Below are 24,230 nucleotides of genomic sequence, written 5' to 3'. Positions count from 1 at the left end.
CATCACTTCTGTTCCACTGAGTTGCCTTACATGACATTGACTGATTTGGACTTTTTTGTTCTTCAGTGCATATTTCCCTCTTCCTATCTTTTTGTTATGATTCTTTTATGTTTTGTCTGCCTTAACAATTGCTCTTCCTGTCATTCTGTGCCACCCCTATATATTCCTTTCAGTGTATATAACCTCTTATAGTTTTTATTTGGAAAATGTACTCTTCTTGGATTCCTCATTTTGAAGCTTACCATTGTCACATACACTGAGCCACTTGTCACTTACATTGAACCCAATTTCACATACATTGGGCTCATTGTCATATACATTTGGCATTGTCACTTACTCTGCAGCCCATCCTCCTAAGGTTTCCCAACGTCAAGAAAATTGTCAATTTAGAGTGTCCTCTCTTAATTTGCCAGAGGACCCAAAACAGAAAACAGGACAGTACGTCACTTTCGCAAGCCGTTTCCATTTTCTAGTACGACAATTTTTGGCCTTATGTAATGCATACGATCAAAATGCGATGTTCTTTGTAGGAGGACAAGTTGCACACTGAGCCCATTGTCACATATATTGGGCACTTCGTCAAATACTCTTACTCCATTGTCACATACATTGACTCCCATTGTCACATACACTGAGGCCATTGTCACACACACACACTGAATCCTTTGTCAGGTACACTGGCCCCATGTCCTACCCTTCAGCATTTTCATCTAGTGTGCTTCAATACCGACTCATCAACATGTGTACCCACTCCTCTTAAAACTGAACTTTCCCACCTATAGTTTGGTTTTAAGGTCTTCATCTCGGATCTCTCTCATAGAAATATGAACATTTAGCATTACTTTTAAAGCTATTTAAGATTCATAACTTAATAAACTGTTTAAACTTTTACTGTAGTATTATTTTATTTCAAAATGGGTTGGAATTCTTAAATGTTTCTATGCACAAGGATGATATCAGTATCTTAATGAATTCTAAGTTTTATCAAATACAATTTTGGAAGTACGGAACAGAATATTTTGTTGTTTTGTTGCTAAAAACAATTATGAGTTCAGCATATCATTTCACTTTATTCTAACAGCTATAATCTTGATGCACTAATGCACTCCATTAATATATTAATTTCTTTTTCATTTTAACATATCAGATACTAATTTAAAAAAATTTCTCTAACTTTTCAGAATACATTTTATATTGTAGTAAAGAAAGACTTGGGCTAACACTACAGTGAGTGACAATACCGGTTGTCCAATAATACAAGCGAACACTACTATTTGTAATTTTTTAATGATTATAGATTCCAGACCCGACATGATCCTTCCTAATCACATTTTTATCATCCTTCTCCATTCAAAATTCAGTTATATGTATAGATATTTTCTGAAACTTAACAATACATCTGAATTTCATTTGATAATGTATTTTGTTTTCAGGGGGTTGATGTTGAAGAGCAGGAGTTGGGGCGTGACCCTAACCTTATCCGTTGTACAGACAATTATCAAGATGAAGTGGATTGTCGCAAAACGCGAAGTGTGCTTGCCATGTTCAAGAAAATGGAGATGCAATCTGAAGAAGAAGACAGAGGTATATATTATTTATATAATGTTAATGTTATGGATTATTTATTAAAATTTAGTCAAATCAGCATCGTTTAATTGCCTGCCATCTATTTTATGCATCTAAAAATACATTCATCCAGTTTAACTGAAATTACTAGATATTTCAGATGTTGTAATCTCTGTATCTTCTTTTCTTACCTGTATATTTTCATTTACATTTTCTTTTCTTTATACTGCATATCCTATTTGATTATTTAATTCTTAATAACCTGCAATTCTTCTAATATGTTACACATTTAAAAGGTGCCATCAGTATATAGTAGCACTTCACTCTTCAACCAGGAATTGGCCAGGAATGGAAGGAATTCCTGGCCAGGAATTGGCCAGGAATGCTTAAGTATCTCACAAAACCCATTAACCCATAATTTTAACATCACACATTCTTGTCTCAGACATCAGCAATAATTCCTCATTTCCCATGCAAAAAATCAGAGAAATAAATCAGTATAAATATATTCTCGGCAACTCCTGCTGCCCCGTCTTGGCCCAGTTGACCTCCAAAGATTATCTCATCTTTCAATGAGTGTGAGTCAGTGATGTCACCACAATATTTTTTTGTTTCCATAGCCAAAGTAAGATACATATACTTTTCTGTGGTGAGCCCCTCTGGCTCCCAGGAGCTAACCGGGCTGATATGTATGTATTAGACCCTGGCATCAGTCAATTCGATGGAGTTCTAGCCTACTGGGGACCACGAGCCAGACCTTGGCCCCCTCAGAGAGGCATGAGGAGCAGTGGCCTATAGAAATCCCAATGTGGTTGGAAGCATTCTATGTCTGCCATCTACCAGGTTAGGCACCCAGAAAAGTAGGCATCCCAAAACGAACTACAGCTGGTTACAAATGGCAACTGTAAGCTGAATTAGCAAGCAGAGCTCCCCAAATTGAAAACAGGCAAACAAGCATGACATGACCATCGCCGCTGCTATCTGCACAGCTCCCCCTCCCCAGGAGGGGGAAGGGGCATCATGTATTGTGTCCAGTTGTGGCTCTTCACCGTTACTTGTGCACCACGACCTTGGTGGCTGGGCACGCGCTTTGGTGGACCCAGTTTCCCTCCTTTCCTGTTCCAGGGAGCTGGTCTCCTAGGTCATCCACAGGGTTATTCAGTCCAGCCAGTCATTCAGTCTATCTCTGTGCCCATGACGTTTGCAACTTCGCGGCTTTGGCTGCTGTTTTTGGTAACATGTCCTGGGCTGACATTCAGGCGCGGGGTTTTTGGCAGTTGAACAGGGGTCCTGGCAGCATGGTACCTTGTAAATGTTCCAGGCCCTACTCTAGCAAGTGTAACCTTGGGTCGCAAGTTGCAGCCAGTTGTCTCGACTTCGGGTTGAGGAGCGAGTGTCGACCGCCTCCCGGGTAAGTCCCTTTTTTTTTCCTGTCTTTGGTTATGTAGCTCCGGGGAGCTAGAGGGCCTCTCCAAAGAAAACCAGCGTTAACACTTTCGCTCTCCTATGATGCCTATTATCATCATAAGTTTTTCTCCTTAATGTAATCCGATGACTATCGTGCACGTCATCCATTAAAATATTTGTAAAAAATTAAATTTTCATCCAATCAACTTCTAGGTGGTTTTAAATTGAGCGCCATTGTCTTCCCACTCTCCTCCATATGCCACGTGGCATTCTAGGTCGTCAAGCCATGCAGTGGGCCTAGTGCTTTGTTTATCACGCTCGTAACCAGAGCGCCGCTGGCTCGCATCCCGAACTTGTGCAAATCTCGGTTATTATCGACATTTGTATTGGTTCGCGTGTCTTTCACACACATAATATACATTACACGATGGATCAGGGTCTAGGGTAGAGCAGTTCCACGCTGAAAACAGCGAAGAAATCAACCAAAGAGGATAGAATATGTATGCTCTACAAGAAATTTTGTAACGTTCGTCTTACACCAACAAAAATCCCTGGTTTGATTCAAGAATTATCCGATATTGATACAGTTGTTAAGGGGAAAGAACAGGACACTGATTTCAACAGTCACAATCACAAAGTGCTCAACTTATTGTTCTACCATCATCATTCCGTTGGTAAGTACAAACACTTTGTATAAGTTTTTATAAATATATTTCCAATTTACCGATTTATACTTTGTTATTGGTATTGCTTATATATATTGCAGTTGTTATTGCTTATATTTGTCTTTCTATTTACAGCATTTTATTGCGAATAATTTGATTCCATAATGAACAATGTAGCGCAAAAACTTTTGTTAGCAAACTGTATGTGTTTGTCGGGTGTATTGGGTGTAGCGGGTGTGGCAATGAGTATGCTCTAGTGGGTAACACTTCGGCAACTTTAGGGGTCGTTGCAGGTTATGCGCCCCCATGTTGTCTAATTTATATGCATATGTCTGCGTAGGGAATTTTATTGCGATCACAGTGATACAAAAAAGAACGATGTCGAACAAGTTTGGACTTGATAAACCTGAAAAGAGTAGCAACATGTTCGCACTGTTTGGCGTGCACGGCTAACAAACGACTTAGTTTTTTATTGGGTGCCGGCATCACGTTAACTTTGGTGACATATTATACATATGTTCCTCTAGAACATTTCATTGAGAACACATTGACACCAAATTGAAACACGAACAGGTACATCGAAAATTACGGTCAAAAACATGAAAAGAGTATAAACTTTTCAGTAGGGGTGTAGCCGATGTGCAGTTGGGCATGCGGTAGCGGGTAACCCTTGGGCAACTTCCCACGGGCTTGCGGGTGGGGCATGCCCATGTTTTGTACTTTATTTTCATATGTCTGTGTACAGAATTTTATTGCGATCACAGTGATACCAAAATTAATGACGTAGAACAATTCTGGGGTTGACAAACCTGAAAAGAGCATAAACATTTCATCGCTGTTTGGCGCTCCTGGTTAACGATCTCCATAGTTTTTTATTTGGTGCGGATCTCACATCGGTTGTGGTGAAATTTTATATATATATATATATATATATATATATATATATATATATATATATATATATATATATATATATATATATATATATATATATATATAGATATATATATAAATATATATATATATATATATATATATATATATATATATATATATATAGATATATATATAAATATATATATATATATATATATATATATATATATATATATATATATATATAGATATATATATAAATATATATATATATATATATATATATATATATATATATATATATATATATATTTATATATATATATATATATATTTATATATATATATATATATATATATATATATATATATTTATATATATATATATATATATATATATATATATATATATATTTATATATATATATATATATATATATATATATATATATATATATATGTATATATATATATATATATATATATATATATATATATATATATATATATATATATATATATATATATATATATATATATATATATATGTATATATATATATATATATATGTATATATATATATATGTATATATATATATATATATATATATATATATATATATATATATATATATATATATATATATACATATATATATATATATATATATATATATATATATATATATATATATATATATATATATATATATATATATATATATTCATTCCTTTAGAACATTTTCTTGCGAACAAATTGATACCAAATTTAAATACATACATGGAAAATTAAGGTGAGCAGACCGAAAAGAGTGTACACTTTTCAGTGTCGCCGCGCGGTCACCCAAAATGCCTGGCGCACGAGGGGAAAGTTAACCCTTCAATTGCGCATCGCATCATATGATGCTTTGACCGATTTGCAGTAAATTGCGCATCGCATCATGTGATGCTTTGGAGTACTACGCAAGATTTAAATGGCCCGCGGATACACGGGGTTCACCACACCTTCATCAGGGCTCTTGTAAACAGACGCCATTTTTAAAAAAAATCATGGGCCAAACTCCCAGGTGTTAGGGACGTCAGTATTGAGTGAGCAACCAAGCCTGACGCACGCAGCATGAACTCACAGCACTGCTGTTCAGCTTGTGACCACAGCATCGCCTAAAAATGCCATAATATTCTTGTTCATGCTATTATGTAGCGATGATATTATTACAGAAGACCCCTGACTGTGATAAAACTGACCAGGGTTCTGATAATAGCAGGATTGTGGTGATATTTAGCGCTGTGCGCCATGGAGGGAGGAGTAATGCTGTGGGAGGGAGGGTGGTGGCGATGTCTTCTGACTGTCTGTGGCCACCTTTTATTGACTGCACTCACCATACCAGCTTAGTGGTTTGCTATGGTGAACACAAATGTAGATACTTATATATAACATGTGTATAGAGGATATAAACAGCAAGAGGAGAAGGTTTGGAGCCGCCATTTTGGTGAGGGTGGAGCGTCGTCTGCAGGACTTACCATGTTTTCTGATGACCACGATGGTCTTTGGGCACCATACCAGTTTACTTGTACAAGTATGGTGAATAAAACAGGTAGCTACTTATATATAATGTGTGCATATTGCATAACAGCACCACAAACAGTATTGTTGTAGGAGAAATATTAGTGCGTCTGGCCTTGAGGGCGGCAGCCATCAGCTGACTGTGTGAGGTCCTACGTCTTTGTGCCTTTACTCACCATACAAGCTTTGATGTACAATTATGGTGAACGAAACATGCATATACTTATATATAACCTGTGTATATAGTGTAATAACCGGCAAAGTATTTGTTCACTGATGAACATAATTGAATCAACAATATGCATACCATATTTTTGAGTACAGCGATGATTTACTCAGTTTATTATAAAAAATATATCACACTACACACTATTGAATAATATTACAGCAAAAAACTACGAAAAATCAATCAGAGACATTGAAATAGTTAGGTAATTATCTCTTTGTGGCAACTTCGGCCTGACAGCTGGCGATCAACAGACCGCCTGGGACGCATGCTGAGTCAGCCCCTATTTTTTGCCAGAATTCCCCACCCTATAGCAGGCAATATATGTCACTTACGATTTTTTTATTATTTTTCCCGTGATCAGTGAACACAAATTAACAGGTTAGGAAGAAAATATATATATATATTTTTTTTTTTTTTTGGTATGCGCCTGTGGGTGTCAAATGGTATATAGCTATGTGCCATTTAAGGGTTAAAGAGCCTTCTGCCGGGAGCGTGATAGTGTTAAATGTAATAGAACACCATTTTCTGGTGTTTTATTACAGCAATAAATACATCATTTATTACAGCAATAATACAGCAATTCTCCCCAGCAATCCTCCCACCCTCCGGGGAGGGTGGATTTGACATTCAGCAGACATTCATTCATTTCCCGGCGTTTTGACATTCAGCCTCTGAACTGGGGCTGGATAGCCACCGGGGCAAAGGGGGAGCTGCACAGACAGCGGCGTGGAGGCAATGGTGACGTCATGTTTGTTTGCTTGTTTTCGGTTTGGGGAGTTCTGCTTGCTAGTTTGACTCTCGGTTGCAATTTTTAACCAGCTGTAGTTTGTTTTGGGGACGCCTATCTTTCTGGATGCCTAATCCGGTAGATGGCAGACAGAGAATGCTTCCAACCACATGGGGGTTTCTATAGGCCATTGCTTCTCATGCCTCTCTAACAGGGCCGGGTTCTGGCTCGTGGTCCCCGGTAGGCTAGAACTTCATTAAATTAACTGATACCAGGGTCTAATACATACATATCAGCCCGGTAAGTTCTGTAGAGCCTTCGGGACTCACACAGAAAATGGCATTTCATTACATTCAACTCCGGTTTTTTGTAAGTTTTCCCATGATCAGGGAAGGCATTTTAACAGTATTATAAAGGTAAAATTTAATTTTCTACATGCTCACCACGGAGTTGTCATATTAAACAGGTGCACAGTGCTGGGGTTAAAGATAGGCATCATACACTATTAAATTCTTAGACACTATTCAGTGATATGCCAAAGATTCACTTTAATCAAGGAAGAAATTTGACCAGATGAGTATCTTGCTGTATATTGTCATTTTATGAGCAATTTTTCATTGTCATCAGGTCCTCGACCTCTGAAGCGGTTTACTCCTCCTCCTGAAGGAGAAGGCGAGGATGATTCTGACGAGGAGGAATATTCAGATGAAGAGTATTCAGACGAAGATGACGAGGATGATAGTGAAGAGGATGAGGATGATGAAGAAACTGATAGAAAACCAAAGTACAAGGATGAAATCCTGGAGATGGTAAAGTATAATCTATTCAAATTAAATTTAATATTTTTTTTTCATCTCATGTCTGCCAATTCTATTGTGACCAAGGACATTCCCTGTTGTGGGGCCTTCAACCACATTTTCTGGAGGAACCCTATTTGAGTCCCTGAAGCTACCATTTTCTATAGTAGCGTCTATCAATTTATGTCATAACATATTATTGACATCTATTAAAGTTGAATAGATGGCAGCTGATGCCAGGTGCGATCAATTGCATAATTCATTGGCCTACTGGGGGCCCAGAGCCAGAACCTGGCCCCCTCGCAGAGGTGCATGAAGCCATGGCATGTATTTATTTATACCATCACTGTGGAAAGCACACAGAAAGTGAGAGAGACAAAACAAACCACAGCTATCTGCCTTCGAGACCTGCAAACTCGAAAACAGTCATAGAACTCCGCCGAACTATGTAAACAAACAATCAAAAGTGTTATATACAAGTACCCACTCATTTGCCCCCTCCCTTACCCCATTGGGAGGGGGGAGGGGAAGAGGTGACAGGCCACTGCTCACCACAGGTCACTCCACCATCGGTTCTCTAATGTAATTACCTAAGTGTAGTTACAGGATAAGAGTTATGCTCAGGGTGTCCTGTCTTCCCAGTACTCTTTGTCGTATAATGCTTTGAAACTACTGATAGTTTGGGCCTCCACCACCCTCTCACTTAGCTTGTTCCAATCATCTACCACTCTGTTTGTAAAAGAAAACTTTCTAATATTTTTTTGGCACCTTGAAAATGTTTTGAAAATTGAAAAGACACATGGCACTGGCACCATGTGTACCAGTGTCGGGTCTGCCACTATCGCTCTGGCCCGAGTGTATTTTTTCTATGTGTTCTTTTTACATTGGTAGCTGTTCCTTCCACTTTTGTGTGTGTGTGTGGGCCAAGAGTTTTGACCAATTGGAGCTGTATGTGTTCAGGGTTCTCTTCCCTGAGCACTCCTTAGTGCTGCCCATGTGCTGCCAGGGTTTTCTTCCCTGGAGTGTTCGGGATATGCTCCTACCTCGCTTATGTGGTCTTAACCTTGGGTTTAGTCTGGTGTCTTAGGCTTCCATCTTTTCTCCAGTAGGAGCGTATTGGCTGTTGGGGCAGCATTGGTTTCATTCATGTTTCATGCGTGCTGCACTTTAGTGCACTAAGATCTGGGTCCCTGGTATGCCAGAGAACTCTGCGACTGATGACACCTGGTAGTTGACACCTATGTCAGAAATGGTACCTTCAAGGAGCCACTGGGGCTCACCCAGAAATTGGCATTTCATTACATTCAATGCTGTCTTTTTTACCCCTTTAGAAGCACTAGTTATTATTGATTTGCTTTGATCTACTTTGTTTTATTTCAGTTTCAGAGCTGACAAATTCCTTTACAATCTCTTCCCTTATGTTCATCTGTTGACTGCAATTTATGGTTTCCCTTAACCAACAACCTGCAGCCTGACTGCCAACTATTTATAAATAACATGCTGATTATTAATTTTCTGTCAACTGATGGAACTTCAACATCTCATCATAACTCCTCAGTAGAAGCCTCAAATTTATCAAAGTCCACCACAACAACCAATTATCCCAAACAGTAATACCTAGGCATTATTCCAAGATCGTTTATGGTTTAAAATGTGGATTCTTGGAGAGTGCCCAATGATATTTTTATCATTTTATAGTATTATATTATTTTTAGACTAAATTCTAACATTTTACATGGGTGTTAGGATATAATCCCTTTTACATTTGAATCACTTTGTTCGACAACTGTCAGTTCCGAGATAACCTGTTCGGTATTTGTAAAAATACGCACATTAAAATTAAGTAACGCTGCCCTAATACGGTATTTGGATAAGTTATTATTTCCTATTCTTACTAATTTCACTACTCTCTATTTAATGAAAAGTTAATTGCACTTAATTCACACATGCAATGAAGGTAGCTTATATGTTTCTTATTTATTTCTTATTTGTGATATATATATATATATATCTTAAGTTTTTTTTATTAAATTATACATGTACTAACATTGTTGTTATTATTTTATCACCATTACAGCTGGTAGGTGTTGCTGTATGGGGTAGGTGTGGCACTAGCAGTTTAGATACCCAATATTCTGCCTTTATAACACTGTATAGCTCAAATGTTTCACTGAAAAGATAAGTTCTTTTGGTAAGAATTTGGAAGATGCATGTAAGTGTTTCTGTAACCCTTACCTCAGTTATCTAAAGAGTGAAAGTAATCTAAAGTGCAGCTTCGTTATACAGTAATTATGATTCATTTTATTAAAAATTTGTGATTTTTATTGAACAGCTTGTAAAGTTGGAAGTTATGTTTGAAGTTATGCCTTTTGTGTTGTAAGAGAAGAGATGCTTTACATTTCTCACTGCGCTACAAACAAACACACACACACACACACACACACACACACACACACACACACACACACTGGGGGACTTCAACTTTAGAGCAATAGACTGGGAGGCCTATGAAGCAAGAACGGAGGACTTTTGGACATGCAGATTTGTGAACCTCATTCTGGAGACATTCTTGTATCAACACATAAAGCAAGCCACAAGAATGAGGGAAGGAGATATACCGTCAGTACTGGATCTAGTATTCACCAGGAAAGAAGAAGAGATTTTTGACATCCAGTACCTTCCTCCCTTGGGAAAGAGTGATCACGTCCTGTTAGACATTAAATATGCTTTAAGATATCATCTAGAAGAAAATGGGGACATTGAAACAGTTGATAAACTCGATTTAAAGAGAGGCAACTATGGGGAACTTCGAAATTTTTTTAATGAGTGTAATTGGACAGAATTGTTGCTAGGCAGGGAAGTAAATGAAATGTATTCCAAATTTTTAAAACTATACGAGGAAGGCACACAAACATTCATACCAAAACAGAGATGCAGGACCAGAAAACAGGATTGGTTCGACAGAAATTGTGAGAGGGCAAGAGACCAAAAGACACAAAAATGGAATCAGTATAGGAAGAGGCCAAACCCCCAAACATACCAGCGATACAAAGATGCGAGAAACAATTATACAGCAGTAAGGAGAGAGGCAGAAAGAAATTTTGAAAAAGGGATAGCAGATAAATGTAAAACAGAACCGGGCCTATTCTACAAATTCATAAACAACAAATTGCAGGTAAAGGATAATATCCAGAGGTTGAAAATGGGAAACAGATTCACGGAAAATGAAAGGGAAATGTGTGAAACATTAAATGAAAAGTTCCAAAGTGTGTTTGTACAAAATGAAATCTTCAGAGAACCAGACACAATAAGAATTCCAGAGAACAACATAGAGCGGATAGAGGTGTCTAGAGATGAAGTGGAAAATATGCTAAAGGAGCTCGGGAGGAACAAAGCAGCTGGCCCAGATGGCGTTTCACCATGGGTTCTGAGAGAATGTGCATCTGAGCTCAGCATTCCACTTCACCTGATCTTTCAGGCATCCCTGTGTACAGGAATCGTAGCAGACGTGTGGAAACAGGCTAACATAGTTCCAATCTACAAAAGTGGCAGCAGGGAAGACCCCCTCAATTATAGACCTGTATCATTGACAAGTGTAATAGTGAAAGTATTGGAAAAGCTAATCAAAACTAAATGGGTAGAACACCTGGAGAGAAATGATATAATATCAGACAGACAGTATGGTTTTCGATCAGGAAGATCCTGTGTATCGAATTTACTCAGTTTCTATGATCGGGCCACAGAGATATTACAGGAAAGAGATGGCTGGGTTGACTGCATCTATCTGGACCTAAAAAAGGCTTTCGACAGAGTTCCACATAAGAGGTTGTTCTGGAAACTGGAAAATATTGGAGGGGTGACAGGTAAGCTTCTATCATGGATGAAAAATTTTCTGACTGATAGAAAAATGAGGGCAGTAATCAGAGGCAATGTATCGGAATGGAGAAATGTCACAAGTGGAGTACCACAGGGTTCAGTTCTTGCACCAGTGATGTTTATTGTGTACATAAATGATCTACCAGTTGGTATACAGAATTATATGAACATGTTTGCTGATGATGCTAAGATAATAGGAAGGATAAGAAATTTAGATGATTGTCATGCCCTTCAAGAAGACCTGGACAAAATAAGTATATGGAGCACCACTTGGCAAATGGAATTTAATGTTAATAAATGTCATGTTATGGAATGTGGAATAGGAGAACATAGACCCCACACAACCTATATATTATGTGAGAAATCTTTAAAGAATTCTGATAAAGAAAGAGATCTAGGAGTGGTTCTAGATAGAAAACTATCACCTGAGGACCACATTAAGAATATTGTGCAAGGAGCCTATGCAATGCTTTCTAACTTCAGAATTGCATTTAAATACATGGATGGCGATATACTAAAGAAATTGTTCATGACTTTTGTTAGGCCAAAGCTAGAATATGCAGCTGTTGTGTGGTGCCCATATCTTAAGAAGCACATCAACAAACTGGAAAAGGTGCAAAGACATGCTACTAAGTGGCTCCCAGAACTGAAGGGCAAGAGCTACGAGGAGAGGTTAGAAGCATTAAATATGCCAAAACTAGAAGACAGAAGAAAAAGAGGTGATATGATCACTACGTACAAAATAGTAACAGGAATTGATAAAATCGACAGGGAAGACTTCCTGAGACCTGGAACTTCAAGAACAAGAGGCCATAGATTTAAACTAGCTAAACACAGATGCCGAAGAAATATAAGAAAATTCACCTTCGCAAATAGAGTGGTAGACGGTTGGAACAAGTTAAGTGAGAAGGTGGTGGAGGCCAAGACCGTCAGTAGTTTCAAAGCGTTATATGACAAAGAGTGCTGGGAAGACGGGACACCACGAGCGTAGCTCTCATCCTGTAACTACACTTAGGTAATTACACTTAGGTAATTACACACACACACACACACACACACACACACACACACACACACACATATATATATGCAGAATAACCACATGTGAAAAATAGAAAATGCTTAACGCGTTTTCGGCTAATTCGCCTTCATCAGAGCAAAGTAGAATCAATTGATTCTACTTTGTAGAATCAAAGTAGAATCAAATTTGATTCTACTTTGCTCTGATGAAGGCGAATTAGCCGAAAACGCGTTAAGCATTTTCTATTTTTTCACATGTGGTTATTCTGCATACTTGGATCAGTGTTTTTGTGATCATTGTTGCATATATATATATACATATATATATATATATATATATATATATATATATATATATATATATATATATATATATATATATATATATATATGTGTGTGTGTGTGTGTGTGTGTGTGTGTGTGTGTGTGTGTGTGTGTGTGTGTGTGTGTGTGTGTGTTGTACCTAGTACTAGTACCTAGTACTAGTACCATTGTACCTAGTAGTTGTACCATCTACTATGCAAGGCCCGATTTGCCTAATAGGCTGAGTGATTTTCTTTATTTGCAAAAAATTGTTTCCAATTGGTTTATTTGAAATATTATTATTATATTATTTTAAGAACATAAATTATTTAGTTAGTTATGTTTATTTAAGTTAGGTTAAGATAGATTTGGTTAGGTTAGGTATGGTTGATTATGTTCGGTCATATATTCACATTAGTTTTAACTCAAATTAAAAAAAAAATAAGTCACTCATAGTGAAATGGATAGCTTTATCATTTCATAAGAAAAAATTAGAAAAATATATAAATTCAGGAAAACTTGGCTTATTAGGAAAATTGGGCCTGCATATTAGCCCTGCGTTCTGGCTACTAGGATATATATGTACTGTGTGTATATATGTATGTATGTATGTATGTATATATATATATATATATATATATATATATATATATATATATATATATATATATATATATATATATATATATATAAGAACTCTTAGACCCGGCCAGGATTCGAACCCATGCCGTCCAGGATCACCCCTAAACGTACACAGTACCATGACCACCGCACCAATGATCGTCTCTGGTCACGGTACTGTGTATGTTTAGGGGTGATCCTGGATGGCATGGGTTCGAATCCTGGCTGGGTCAAAGAGTTCTTAGTGATATATGGATTGCGCGTTTATGCAGCTTTCTCACACACACACACACACACACACACATATATATATATATATATATATAAATATATATATATATATATATATATATATATATATATATATATATATATATATATATATATATATATTTATATATATATATATATATATATATATGTATATATATATATATATATATATATAAATATATATATATATATATATATATATATATATATATATATATATATATATATATATATATATATATATATTTATATATATATATATATATATATATATATATATATATATATATATATATATATATATATATATATATATATAGACATACATTCCTACATTCATACATATATGTATGTATGTATGTATTTATTGCCATAAATGTTTGCTAAGGCATTTACAGTATATATATGCCATAGTTACAGAAACTTTTCACCCATAAGCTCATTAATGCATTATGGCCTTCAAACAATACTAATAATAATAATAATAATAATAATAATAATATGCAGATTTGAATTTATGAAATAGAACTTGTTGCATCAGTAACAAATATAGTGAAAGGCAATAAATGCTTGATATTGACTTACAGTACCATTTTACTACCCAGGTACTTCTAGGTACCCAATCTACGGCCATAATCACTATTACCTTCCTTCTCCTTCATCACTTTCCATTTCCTTCATCATTTTTCATTTTCTTCATCATTTTCCATCTCATTCACCATCTTCCCTACCCCTCACCACCTTCCCTACCCATCACCACCTTCCCTACCCATCACCATCTTCCTTACTCTTCACCATCTTCCTTACTCTTCACCATCTTCCTTACTCTTCACTATCTTCCTTACTCTTCACCATCTTCCTTACTCTTCACCATCTTCCCTACCCTTCACCATCTTCCCTACCCCTCACCATCTTCTCTACCCTTCACTATCTTCTTCCCTACCCTTCACCACCTTCCCTACCCTTCACCATCATCAGTTCCCTTCACCATCTTCCCTACCCTTCACCACCTTCCCTACCCTTCACCACCTTCCCTACCCTTCACCATCATCTGTTCCCTTCACCATCTTTCCTACCCTTCACCACCTTCCCTACCCTTCACCATCATCTGTTCCCTTCACCACCTTCCCTATCATTCACCATCTTCCCTACCCTTCACCATCGACCTTTGAGGATCACCCTAAATGGTACCAAACAGATGGAAGAAGTACTAAGGAATGCTAGAAAATTACAAAGTGATGAGGATGGGAAAGTGTGGTCGTTAAGACGAGATCTTTCAAAAGAAGATAGAGAGAAGCTGAAACTGAACCTCGCCGAGGCAAAACGTTTAAATGAGAGCAGGAATGAAGAAGAAATCAATTCTTTTTTCTACAAAGTGATAGGGGTAGGCAGGCCAATAAAGTGGTACATAAAGGCAAACCAACAAAATCATTAGAGAAAGGGGGAGTGAAAAATAAGAAGAGGGGGAACAAGTTCCTCAAGATTGCATACACCAACATAGATGGAGTAAGATCAAAGATACTGGAGTTAAGTGATATAATACAGCTGCAGACACCAGACATTGTTGCACTCATGGAGACAAAACTTTCTTAGTCTCAAAAATTACACTTAGGTAATTACCATCTTCCCTACCCTTCACCACCTTCCCTACCTTTCACCACCTTCCCTACCCTTCACCACCTTCCCTACCCTTCATCACCTTCCCTACCCTTCATCACCTTCCCTACCTTTCACCACCTTCCCTACCCTTCACCACCTTCCCTACCCTTCATCACCTTCCCTACCCTTCATCACCTTCCCTACCTTTCACCACCTTCCCTACCTTTCACCACCTTCCCTACCTTTCACCACCTTCCCTACCTTTCACCACCTTCCCTACCTTTCACCACCTTCCCTACCTTTCACCACCTTCCCTACCTTTCACCACCTTCCCTACCTTTCACCACCTTCCCTACCTTTCACCACCTTCCCTACCTTTCACCACCTTCCCTACCTTTCACCACCTTCCCTACCTTTCACCACCTTCCCTACCTTTCACCACCTTCCCTACCTTTCACCACCTTCCCTACCTTTCACCACCTTCCCTACCTTTCACCATCTTCCCTACCCTTTACCACCCTCCCTACTTTTCACCATTTTTCCTACCCTTCACCACCTTCCCTACCTTTCACCACCTTCCCTACCCTTCACCATCTTCCCTACCCTTCACCACCTTCTCTACCCTTCACCACCTTCTTTACCCTTCATCACCTTCTCTACCCTTCAGCATCTTTCCTACCCTTCAGCATCTTCCTTACCCTTCACCACCTTCCCTACACTTCACCAACTTCACAATTCATCACACTCCCTCTCCTTCACCTTTTTCCTTCAACACCTTCCCTACAATTCACCACTTTGTCCTACCACTCACCATCTTCCTTACCTGTCACCATCCTTCTTACTCTTCATTACCATCTCTGCCCATCACAACCTTCCCTAACCTTTACCATTTTCCCTACCCTTTACCACCTTCCCCTACCCCTTACCACCTTCCCCACCCTTTACCACCTTCCCCACTCTTCACCGTCTTCCTTACCCTTCATCTTTTCCCACCCAAGAGATGCGTTACCTGGCCATCAAAAATTCTCACAAAACTAGTATTTTTGGGACATAAAAATAATTAATAATTTTCATTCATTGTGTCGGGGGACAGGAAGCCAGAGTGTATTCATGCACATTTCGGCTTCTATCGAGCGACGGTCTCGCTTCATGCAGGTCAGCGTTCAATCCCCGACCGTCCAAGTTGTTGGGTTCCCTCCGTCCCACCCCAAATCTTTATGCTGGCCCCTCCCCAGTGCTATATAGTCGTAAAGACTTGGCGCTTTCCCTTTATAATCCTCCCTCCCCCCCCCCTACCCCCACCTTCCCACCTGGGTGAATTACTGACCCCACCCAGGATGCAACCCCACAACAAGCTGACTAACTCCTGAGTACCAACTCGCTGCTAGGTGAACAGACACATTAGGTAAACGGAACTGTGCCCAACCATTTCTATCCCACCCAGGATTCGAACCTGGAATTCTCAATTGTGCATCGAGAATTGCACTGTCACACTCTGAATTGCATTCAGAGAGTATTTCACTGTTGCACTAACATAGCTATACTGAGCTTACAAAGAGAAATCTACCCATTTATAAATGTGGGTACACCTCACTTTACGATTCACTTAACCCTCTTAATCATAGGGAAGCCCGAAGGATAGGGTGAGGTGATTGTTGCCTGACTCTGGCTTGTAGCTCTCTGCCGGGTCTTACATCTTCCCTCTAGATCATTGGAGGACCATCGAACGGCTGTATGTTAGAAGTCAAATTCTTCTGGATGTTGATTACTGGTGTCGGCTCCCAAATGAACACAACCTTAAACATACAAAACCTCTTTCGGTCGTCGGTGCATGTGTGGTGCGAATCCTCCTATGGAAAATATCCCAAAGAAAATTATTAATAGTAATGCTGTTGTAATTAATTACCTAAGTGTAGTTACAGGATGAGAGCTACACTTGTGGTGTCCTGTCTTCCCAGTACTCTTTGTTGTATAACGCTTTGAAACTACAGATGGTTTTGGCCTCCACCACCTTCTCACTTAGTTACTCTCTTAGTTTATATATATATATATATATATATATACATATATATATATACATATATATATACATATATATTTATATATATATATATATACACATATATATATATACTGTATTATATATATATATATATATATATATATATATATATATACATACATATATATATATATATATATATATATATATATATATATGTATGTATATATATATATGTATATATATATATATATATATATATATATATATATATATATATATATATATATATACAGTATATATATATATGTGTATATATATATATATATATATATATATAAATATATATGTATATATATATGTATATATATATATATGTATATATATATATATATATATATATATATATATTGTGACGGTAACGCGTTGGTGTTCGGCTGTTTAAGGCTAGGGGTATGGCCTCGTCACATAGTTATAAAAAAAAAATAGAAAAACTGGAACTTCGTCTGTGGTAAGGTAAGGAGAAGACACACAAAACACAAGTAAACTTTAACAATGAAATTTTAATTACGTTAAATAAATCAAAACATGAAAATATGGACAAACAAATATGTATAATAAAATCAATGAATCAAAATAATAAGAATACTTAAATGACAAAATGAAAAGTTACGTTAAGGCAAAATAACAAGAAGTGCAACACAAAAGTTAAGTGGGAGGTGCTGGAATATTGGCTTAAAGCCACCACCTCTCTCAGTACACTCTAGAGTCTAGCTGGGAGGAGTGCTGGCTACGAAAGCACGGAACATTCTGAGGACTGATGTTGGGGCGACCCCAGACATCAGGTAGTATTGGGGGCGAGTGCAGGTGCAGCCAGACCGGCGACCAATCAGCGGAGCCGTAGCGATCAACGGGTAGTTTGGTGGTTGGAGTTCGAACAGGTGGCTGGTTGCATACGTTTCTGCTCACCCTGGCAAGCCTTGCTGGTGCTGGTGGTGTTGTCGTTGTTGGACATTTCTTCCATAGTCTTTTTATATAATTGTGAAGACGTAATTTTGGAGGGAAGAGCAGGCTCAATCTCTTGAAGGAGATTATCGTCACAACTCTCCCCCGAAGCCTGCGGTTCTGGAAGAAGTACGTCGTTATGTGGTGGAGTAATGGATGGAGTCGCTTCTACTTCATAAACTCTGGAGAGGGCATCGGCTATGGTGTTGTCAGAACCCTTGATATAGCGGATCTCCAGGTTGAAGTCTTGTAAATACAGAGCCCATCGTAGAAGACGCTGGTTGGTGAATTGGGCTTGATGTAGGAAGCGGAGAGGGTTGTGGTCTGAGAAGATGGTGGTAGACCTGGCGCCTTGTAGGTACGGAGCGAAGTGTTGGAGGTTCAGGACGATGGATAGTAGCTCCTTTTCAATAGTGCTGTAGTTCCTCTGGTGTGGTTTCAGTTTGTAGCTGTAGTAGCTGACAGGTAGAACCTCCTCGCCTCGTAGTTGCATCAGGACACCACCAACGCCGGTACCACTGGCGTCGACATGAAGGACGAAAGGCTTGGTGATATCTGGAGAGGCGAGAATGGGGTTAGAACAGAGGAGGAATTTGAGTTGTTCGAAAGCAACGGTTTGCTGCATGGTCCAATTATACCGTTGCTTGGGACTGGTTAATAGAATTAGAGGTGTGGCGACTGTACTGAAATTCCTCACAAACCTACGGTAGTAAGAGGCAAGACCAAGGAAGCGCAGGAGCTGCTTCCTGGTGGTAGGCTGTGGATACTGTAGGATGGCTTGAGTGTGTGAGTCTAACGGAGCTATGCTGCCACTCCCAATAACATGACCCAGATAACGCACTTTACCTTTCGCGAAAGTGGACTTGCCCAGGTTGATGGTGAGGCCGGCTGTCAGGAGCTTGGAGAACAGACGTCGCAGCTGGAGCAGATGTTCACTCCAGGAGTTGGAGGCTACGACGATATCGTCCAGGTAGGCGTATGTGTTATCCAAGCCCTGGATGACACGGTTGACAGCTCTTTGAAAGGTGGCCGGGGCATTACATAGTCCGAAAGGAAGGCGTTCATATCTGAAAAGTCCAAAAGGAGTGATGAAGGCAGATATCTCTTTAGCGCGCTCCGTTAGACACACTTGATAGTACCCCTTAAGCAAGTCCACTTGGGACAAGTACTGGGCACTACCAATGGCATCAAGGATGTCATCTATCCTTGGCAAGGGGTAAGCATCCTTGACAGTGACAGAGTTCAGTTTACGATAGTCGGTGCACAACCGCACCTTACCTTGGGGTTTGGGCACCAAGATACAGGGTGAGGCCCAGGGGGACTCACAAGGTGTAGCCAGTCCATGATCCAAGAGGTATTGCACCTCAGCACGCATGACTTCCTTCTTGCTCGGGCTGATTCGGTAGAAGGGTTGACGAATCGGCCGGGTGTCGGGGAGCAGTTGGATGTCGTGCTGGGTAACATTACACTCTTGGGGATCATCTCTGAACAACTCTTGATGTTCTCTGAAGATCTTGACGAGAGGTGCACTATGATTATCCTGAAAGTATTTGGGAAGATCATTAAGGATTTCGGAATTAGAAAGCGCTGACTCCTTGTCAGTGCTTTCGGGAGGAGAAGCTGGGAAGGTCTCACTGTGGATGTAGGGTTCTGTGAATGTGGAATAGTTAGTCAAGACAGTGGGAGGAGTACCATTATATTGCTTCAGGAGGTTGACGTGGCACAGCTGGGTCTTCCGCCGCCTATCTGGAGTCTCTATCACATAATTATTATTATTCCTGCACTCTTTGACGCAGTAGGGTCCTGAAAATTTGTTTTGTAAAGGTGAACCTGGGATAGGGAAATAAGCAAGGACGAAGTCTCCCGGCTTGAATTTTCTTACTTTGCTGGTCTGGTCGTAATGAGTCTTCATTCTCACCTGGGCTTTCAATAGATTATCATGGGCAAAGCGGTGGACTCTCTCTAGAATGTGCTGAAGGTTTTGAAGAAACTGGGGCACATTCTGATGCTCACTGAAGGTGGCATCTCTGAGAGAGTCTTTGAAAGCCTTAAGGGGAGTACGGCACTTACGGCCGTAGAGCATCTCATAAGGAGATACTCCTAGGGACTCATTGGGGAGACTTCTGAAAATACACATTATTAGGTCAATCTGCTTATCCCAATCCTTCGAGGTTTCACTACAAAACTTTTTCAAGAGTGCTTTGATGGTCTGATGACTACGTTCAAGAGAACCCTGTGAAGCAGGATGATAGGGGCTGGACAATACCTGTTTGATGTTGAACTCCTCCAGTGTCCTTTTGAAGAGATCACTGGTGAAGTTGGTGCCACAGTCACTGAATCTCCCTGGGAAATCCGTATTGAGTGAAGATCTTCAATAGATGTTTGATAACCGTAGCAGCCGTGATGTTCTTCACTGGAACTGCTATGGGAAATCTGGTGGTAGGACACAGGATGGTTAGGATGTAGGCGTTACCTGAACTGGTCCGAGGTAAAGGACCAACACAGTCTATTATGAGTCTGTGGAAAGGTTCCGCAGGCACCTGTATGGGAATCAGTGGTGCTCTGGGAATGGAGACGTTCGGTTTGCCTGCCATCTGACATGTATGACACTGTTTTACGTACTGTTTGACGTTATTTACCATACCTGGCCAGTAGTAGTCTTGACGAATCCCATGGTAAGTCTTGTTGAAGCCGTAGTGGGAGAATGATCCGTGGGCCAGGTGTAGAATAGTGGGCCGCAGGCTGGTGGGAATCACAAGTTGTTCGGTGTTGGCCCAATCGTCCTCCTCCTTCAGTTTACTGGGTCTATATCGGCGGTAGAGCAAGTCGTTCTCTAGGAAGAACCCAGGAATACTGTCGGGTTGAGTCTCAGCCTGGAAAAACAATGGTGTTAAAGTAAGATCTTCCCTCTGCAACTTACGGAACTCCAACTTGGTCAGATGCGGGGGTAGTTTCTGAGGGTCTTGAGGGACAGCGGTAGCAGTAGAGTCAGCTGGCTGTGGACGTGCGGCTTGTGCACGGGTGGTCACGAGAACCGGAGGAGAAACTTCATCACTCTCTTGAACCTCTGCTGGAACATACTCAAGAATAGGGTTACTTGGCACAGAGTTACACACCTGGGGTTTGTCCATGACGATCAGGTTGGTTGGTTGCAGGTCTTCTGCCAAGTCGTTGCCTAGGAGAAGTTGCACTCCAGGCATGGGAAAAGGCTTTTCCCTGACGGCGACTTGGACTTCCCCGTTCACGTAGGGACAATCCAGGTGGACTCTGGCGAGAGGGTATGGAGTAGTAGCAGTGAGGTCAGTGATGAAGACCGTTTCCCCGGTGTAGACTATGTTGGGCACAGCCGACTTCAAGATGATCGATTGTAGAGCCGCTGTGTCCCTCAAGATCTTCAATTTGAAACGTCCCTCCGGATTTGAACCGTTGGCAGAGACAGTTCCAGTATACAGGTGGTTACTGAAAAGAGAAAGATCATTAACATCAACACCAACATTCATCACAGGCTTACCGGACTTAGGAGGAGTTGGTTTGGGTCGTTGTTGGTCAGTGGTTCCCTTGTATTGAGACTTACCACACTTGTCTATGGTATGTCCATAGAGTCTACAATACTTGCAGTACAGTTGTGAAGTAGCTTGATCGGGGCTCACCTTCTCGTAACTGTACCACGACTTCTTACTGGAGGATGGTTCGGGTGTCAGCCGGTGGATGAGGCTGTAAGTGTCAGCCGACTTAGCACACTTCAGGTAGTCGGTTTCTTCTTTATCTGCTAAGTAGAGGCGGACAGGAGGCGGCACACGTCTCAAGAATTCTTCAACAAGCATCAGGTTGACGAGTTCTGTAAAAGTAGAGACATGTGCTGCTTCCAGCCATTTCATGAAATACCTCCGTTTCGTGTTAGCAAACTCGAGGAAGGTAGTGGTACTTGCCTTCAGGTGGTCACGGAATTTCCTTCTATAACTTTCAGTAGAGAGGAGGTAGGCGTCCAACACTGCTTGTTTCAGAGTGTAGTAGTCATTCTCAGACGCCAAAGTACTGAGTGTGACTGCAGCTCTACCTGTAAGATGGACTCTGAGAAGTGTGGCCCATTGGTCGACAGGCCAACTGAGTTGATTAGCAAGGGTTTCAAAGGTGGTAAAAAACACATCAACTTCTGCTTCTACAAAGGATGGCATTAACTTACTTGCATGTGATATATTAAAACTGACGGGAAGATTGGCAGTAGCTTGTTGGCGTTGAGTGAAGTGTGAAGTTTCCAAGGCGATTTCACGTTGACGACACTCTAGAGCCAGAGTTGCTTGTTGCTTGTCATGTTCGCGTTGTATTTCCAACTCGCGTTGTTTTGTTTCAAGCTGTACTCTCTCACGTTCATGGAGCAAGGCGACCTCACGTTCGTGTTCTTCTCTCCTCAAAGCAGCTTCGCGTTCTTGTTCGTCTCTCCTCAAAGCGGCTTTGCGTTCGTGTTCTTCCCTTCGTATGGCAGCTGCTTCTCTTTGCTGCTCACGTTCAATCTTGGCCAGCTCTAGTTTAAGTTTCATCGCTGCCAAGTCAGTTTTCTCTGCAATATAGTAAGTTTCATGTGTTTCAGAGTCTATCTTACCTTGCTCTAAATAGTAATCCAGCAACAGGTTGTGTAGGTCATTTTTGTTGGCTTGGTAGGGAACTTCTAGTTGATACTCATGTGCAAGAGTTTGTAGTTCAGTCCTCTTGGCACGACTCAAAGTCCCTATTTCACCTGCTGGATTTGCACGGAAAGTTTGGAGACGAAACATGGTGAAATTAGCAAATAAAGGTACACGAATGTTCAATAATGAAATGTCAGAAACAGGACAACGTGGCAACTGGTACCTATCCTGTGCGATCTTTAACAATTAACGTTAAGTGAAAGATATTAAATGATTACATTAAATCAAGGGCGCAGGAAATCTTGTACCCGGTACTCGTGTAAGAGAATAAGGGCAAGAAAATCCTACTAACAAATGAAACAGAGTTTCGAAAACAAATGAAACAGTTAAATGCTTCAAAAGTAAAATTGGTAGTCCAAGAATGTAGGCATACCTTGCCAAGTCTCTATAGGACATAAAGCAAGTTTTTCCCACTGAATTTAATATGATACTTACAGAATTAGCGAACTTTTGTGCTCTGAAAAAATAAGCTAATTCCCTACCGTTGTATGTATCATCATCTCTGACTGACGTGTAGGGGTGCGAGGTGTCAACTGGTGACGAGAACTGCTGCTGAGGTCCCAATTCAGCAACTAAAGTTCGAGCTAGAGGAACTATGGCCCTCTTTGTCCTCCTACAGTCAGATTGCAGAAGATTGGGTACTCTTGACCCGGGGCAGACCACAGTACCAGGGTACCAATATGATGATCTGTCAGAATGAGAAATATTCAAGGGACATAGATGGTAAATACGAGTAATAACATGGAGGGAGAGATGACCAATTAAGAGTATGACTGAGGCCTACAGTCACCACGTAATCCAAAGTTGTCTCACCTTCACTATATGTTACTCTCGTAATGCACAATACACCGCACCTTATAAAAATGAAATTGAATGAAAAATAGTAAAGCTACGTTAACAGAGTTAAATACGCTTACCATAAATTACCACTTGGCACCAGTACCTGAGTGAGGCTCCTAGGACAGGCCCCCATATAACTTGTGACGGTAACGCGTTGGTGTTCGGCTGTTTAAG

General features: G+C 39.8%; 1 protein-coding gene across 33 annotated transcripts in view; it reads left to right on the top strand.

The window, feature by feature from the left end:
- Positions 1–24,230, top strand: part of LOC123764935 (microtubule-associated protein futsch) — a 229,995-nt gene that overhangs the window by 160,721 nt on the left and 45,044 nt on the right. For 32 of the 33 annotated variants that reach the window (XM_069333230.1, XM_069333222.1, XM_069333231.1 and 29 more), the window contains 2 exons: positions 1,434–1,584; positions 7,663–7,844. In XM_069333230.1, the coding sequence (XP_069189331.1) occupies positions 1,434–1,584; positions 7,663–7,844 (333 nt within the window). Of the gene's footprint in view, positions 1–1,433; positions 1,585–7,662; positions 7,845–9,909; positions 10,044–24,230 lie in introns of those variants that run through there. The other variant, XM_069333235.1, reaches the window with a different exon arrangement.

Source organism: Procambarus clarkii, chromosome 29 (genome assembly GCF_040958095.1).
Source record: "Procambarus clarkii isolate CNS0578487 chromosome 29, FALCON_Pclarkii_2.0, whole genome shotgun sequence".
Classification (NCBI taxonomy): Eukaryota; Metazoa; Arthropoda; class Malacostraca; order Decapoda; family Cambaridae; genus Procambarus; species Procambarus clarkii.
The sequence above is the reverse complement of the archived record's forward strand: the minus strand, read 5'-3'. Positions and strand labels throughout refer to the sequence as shown.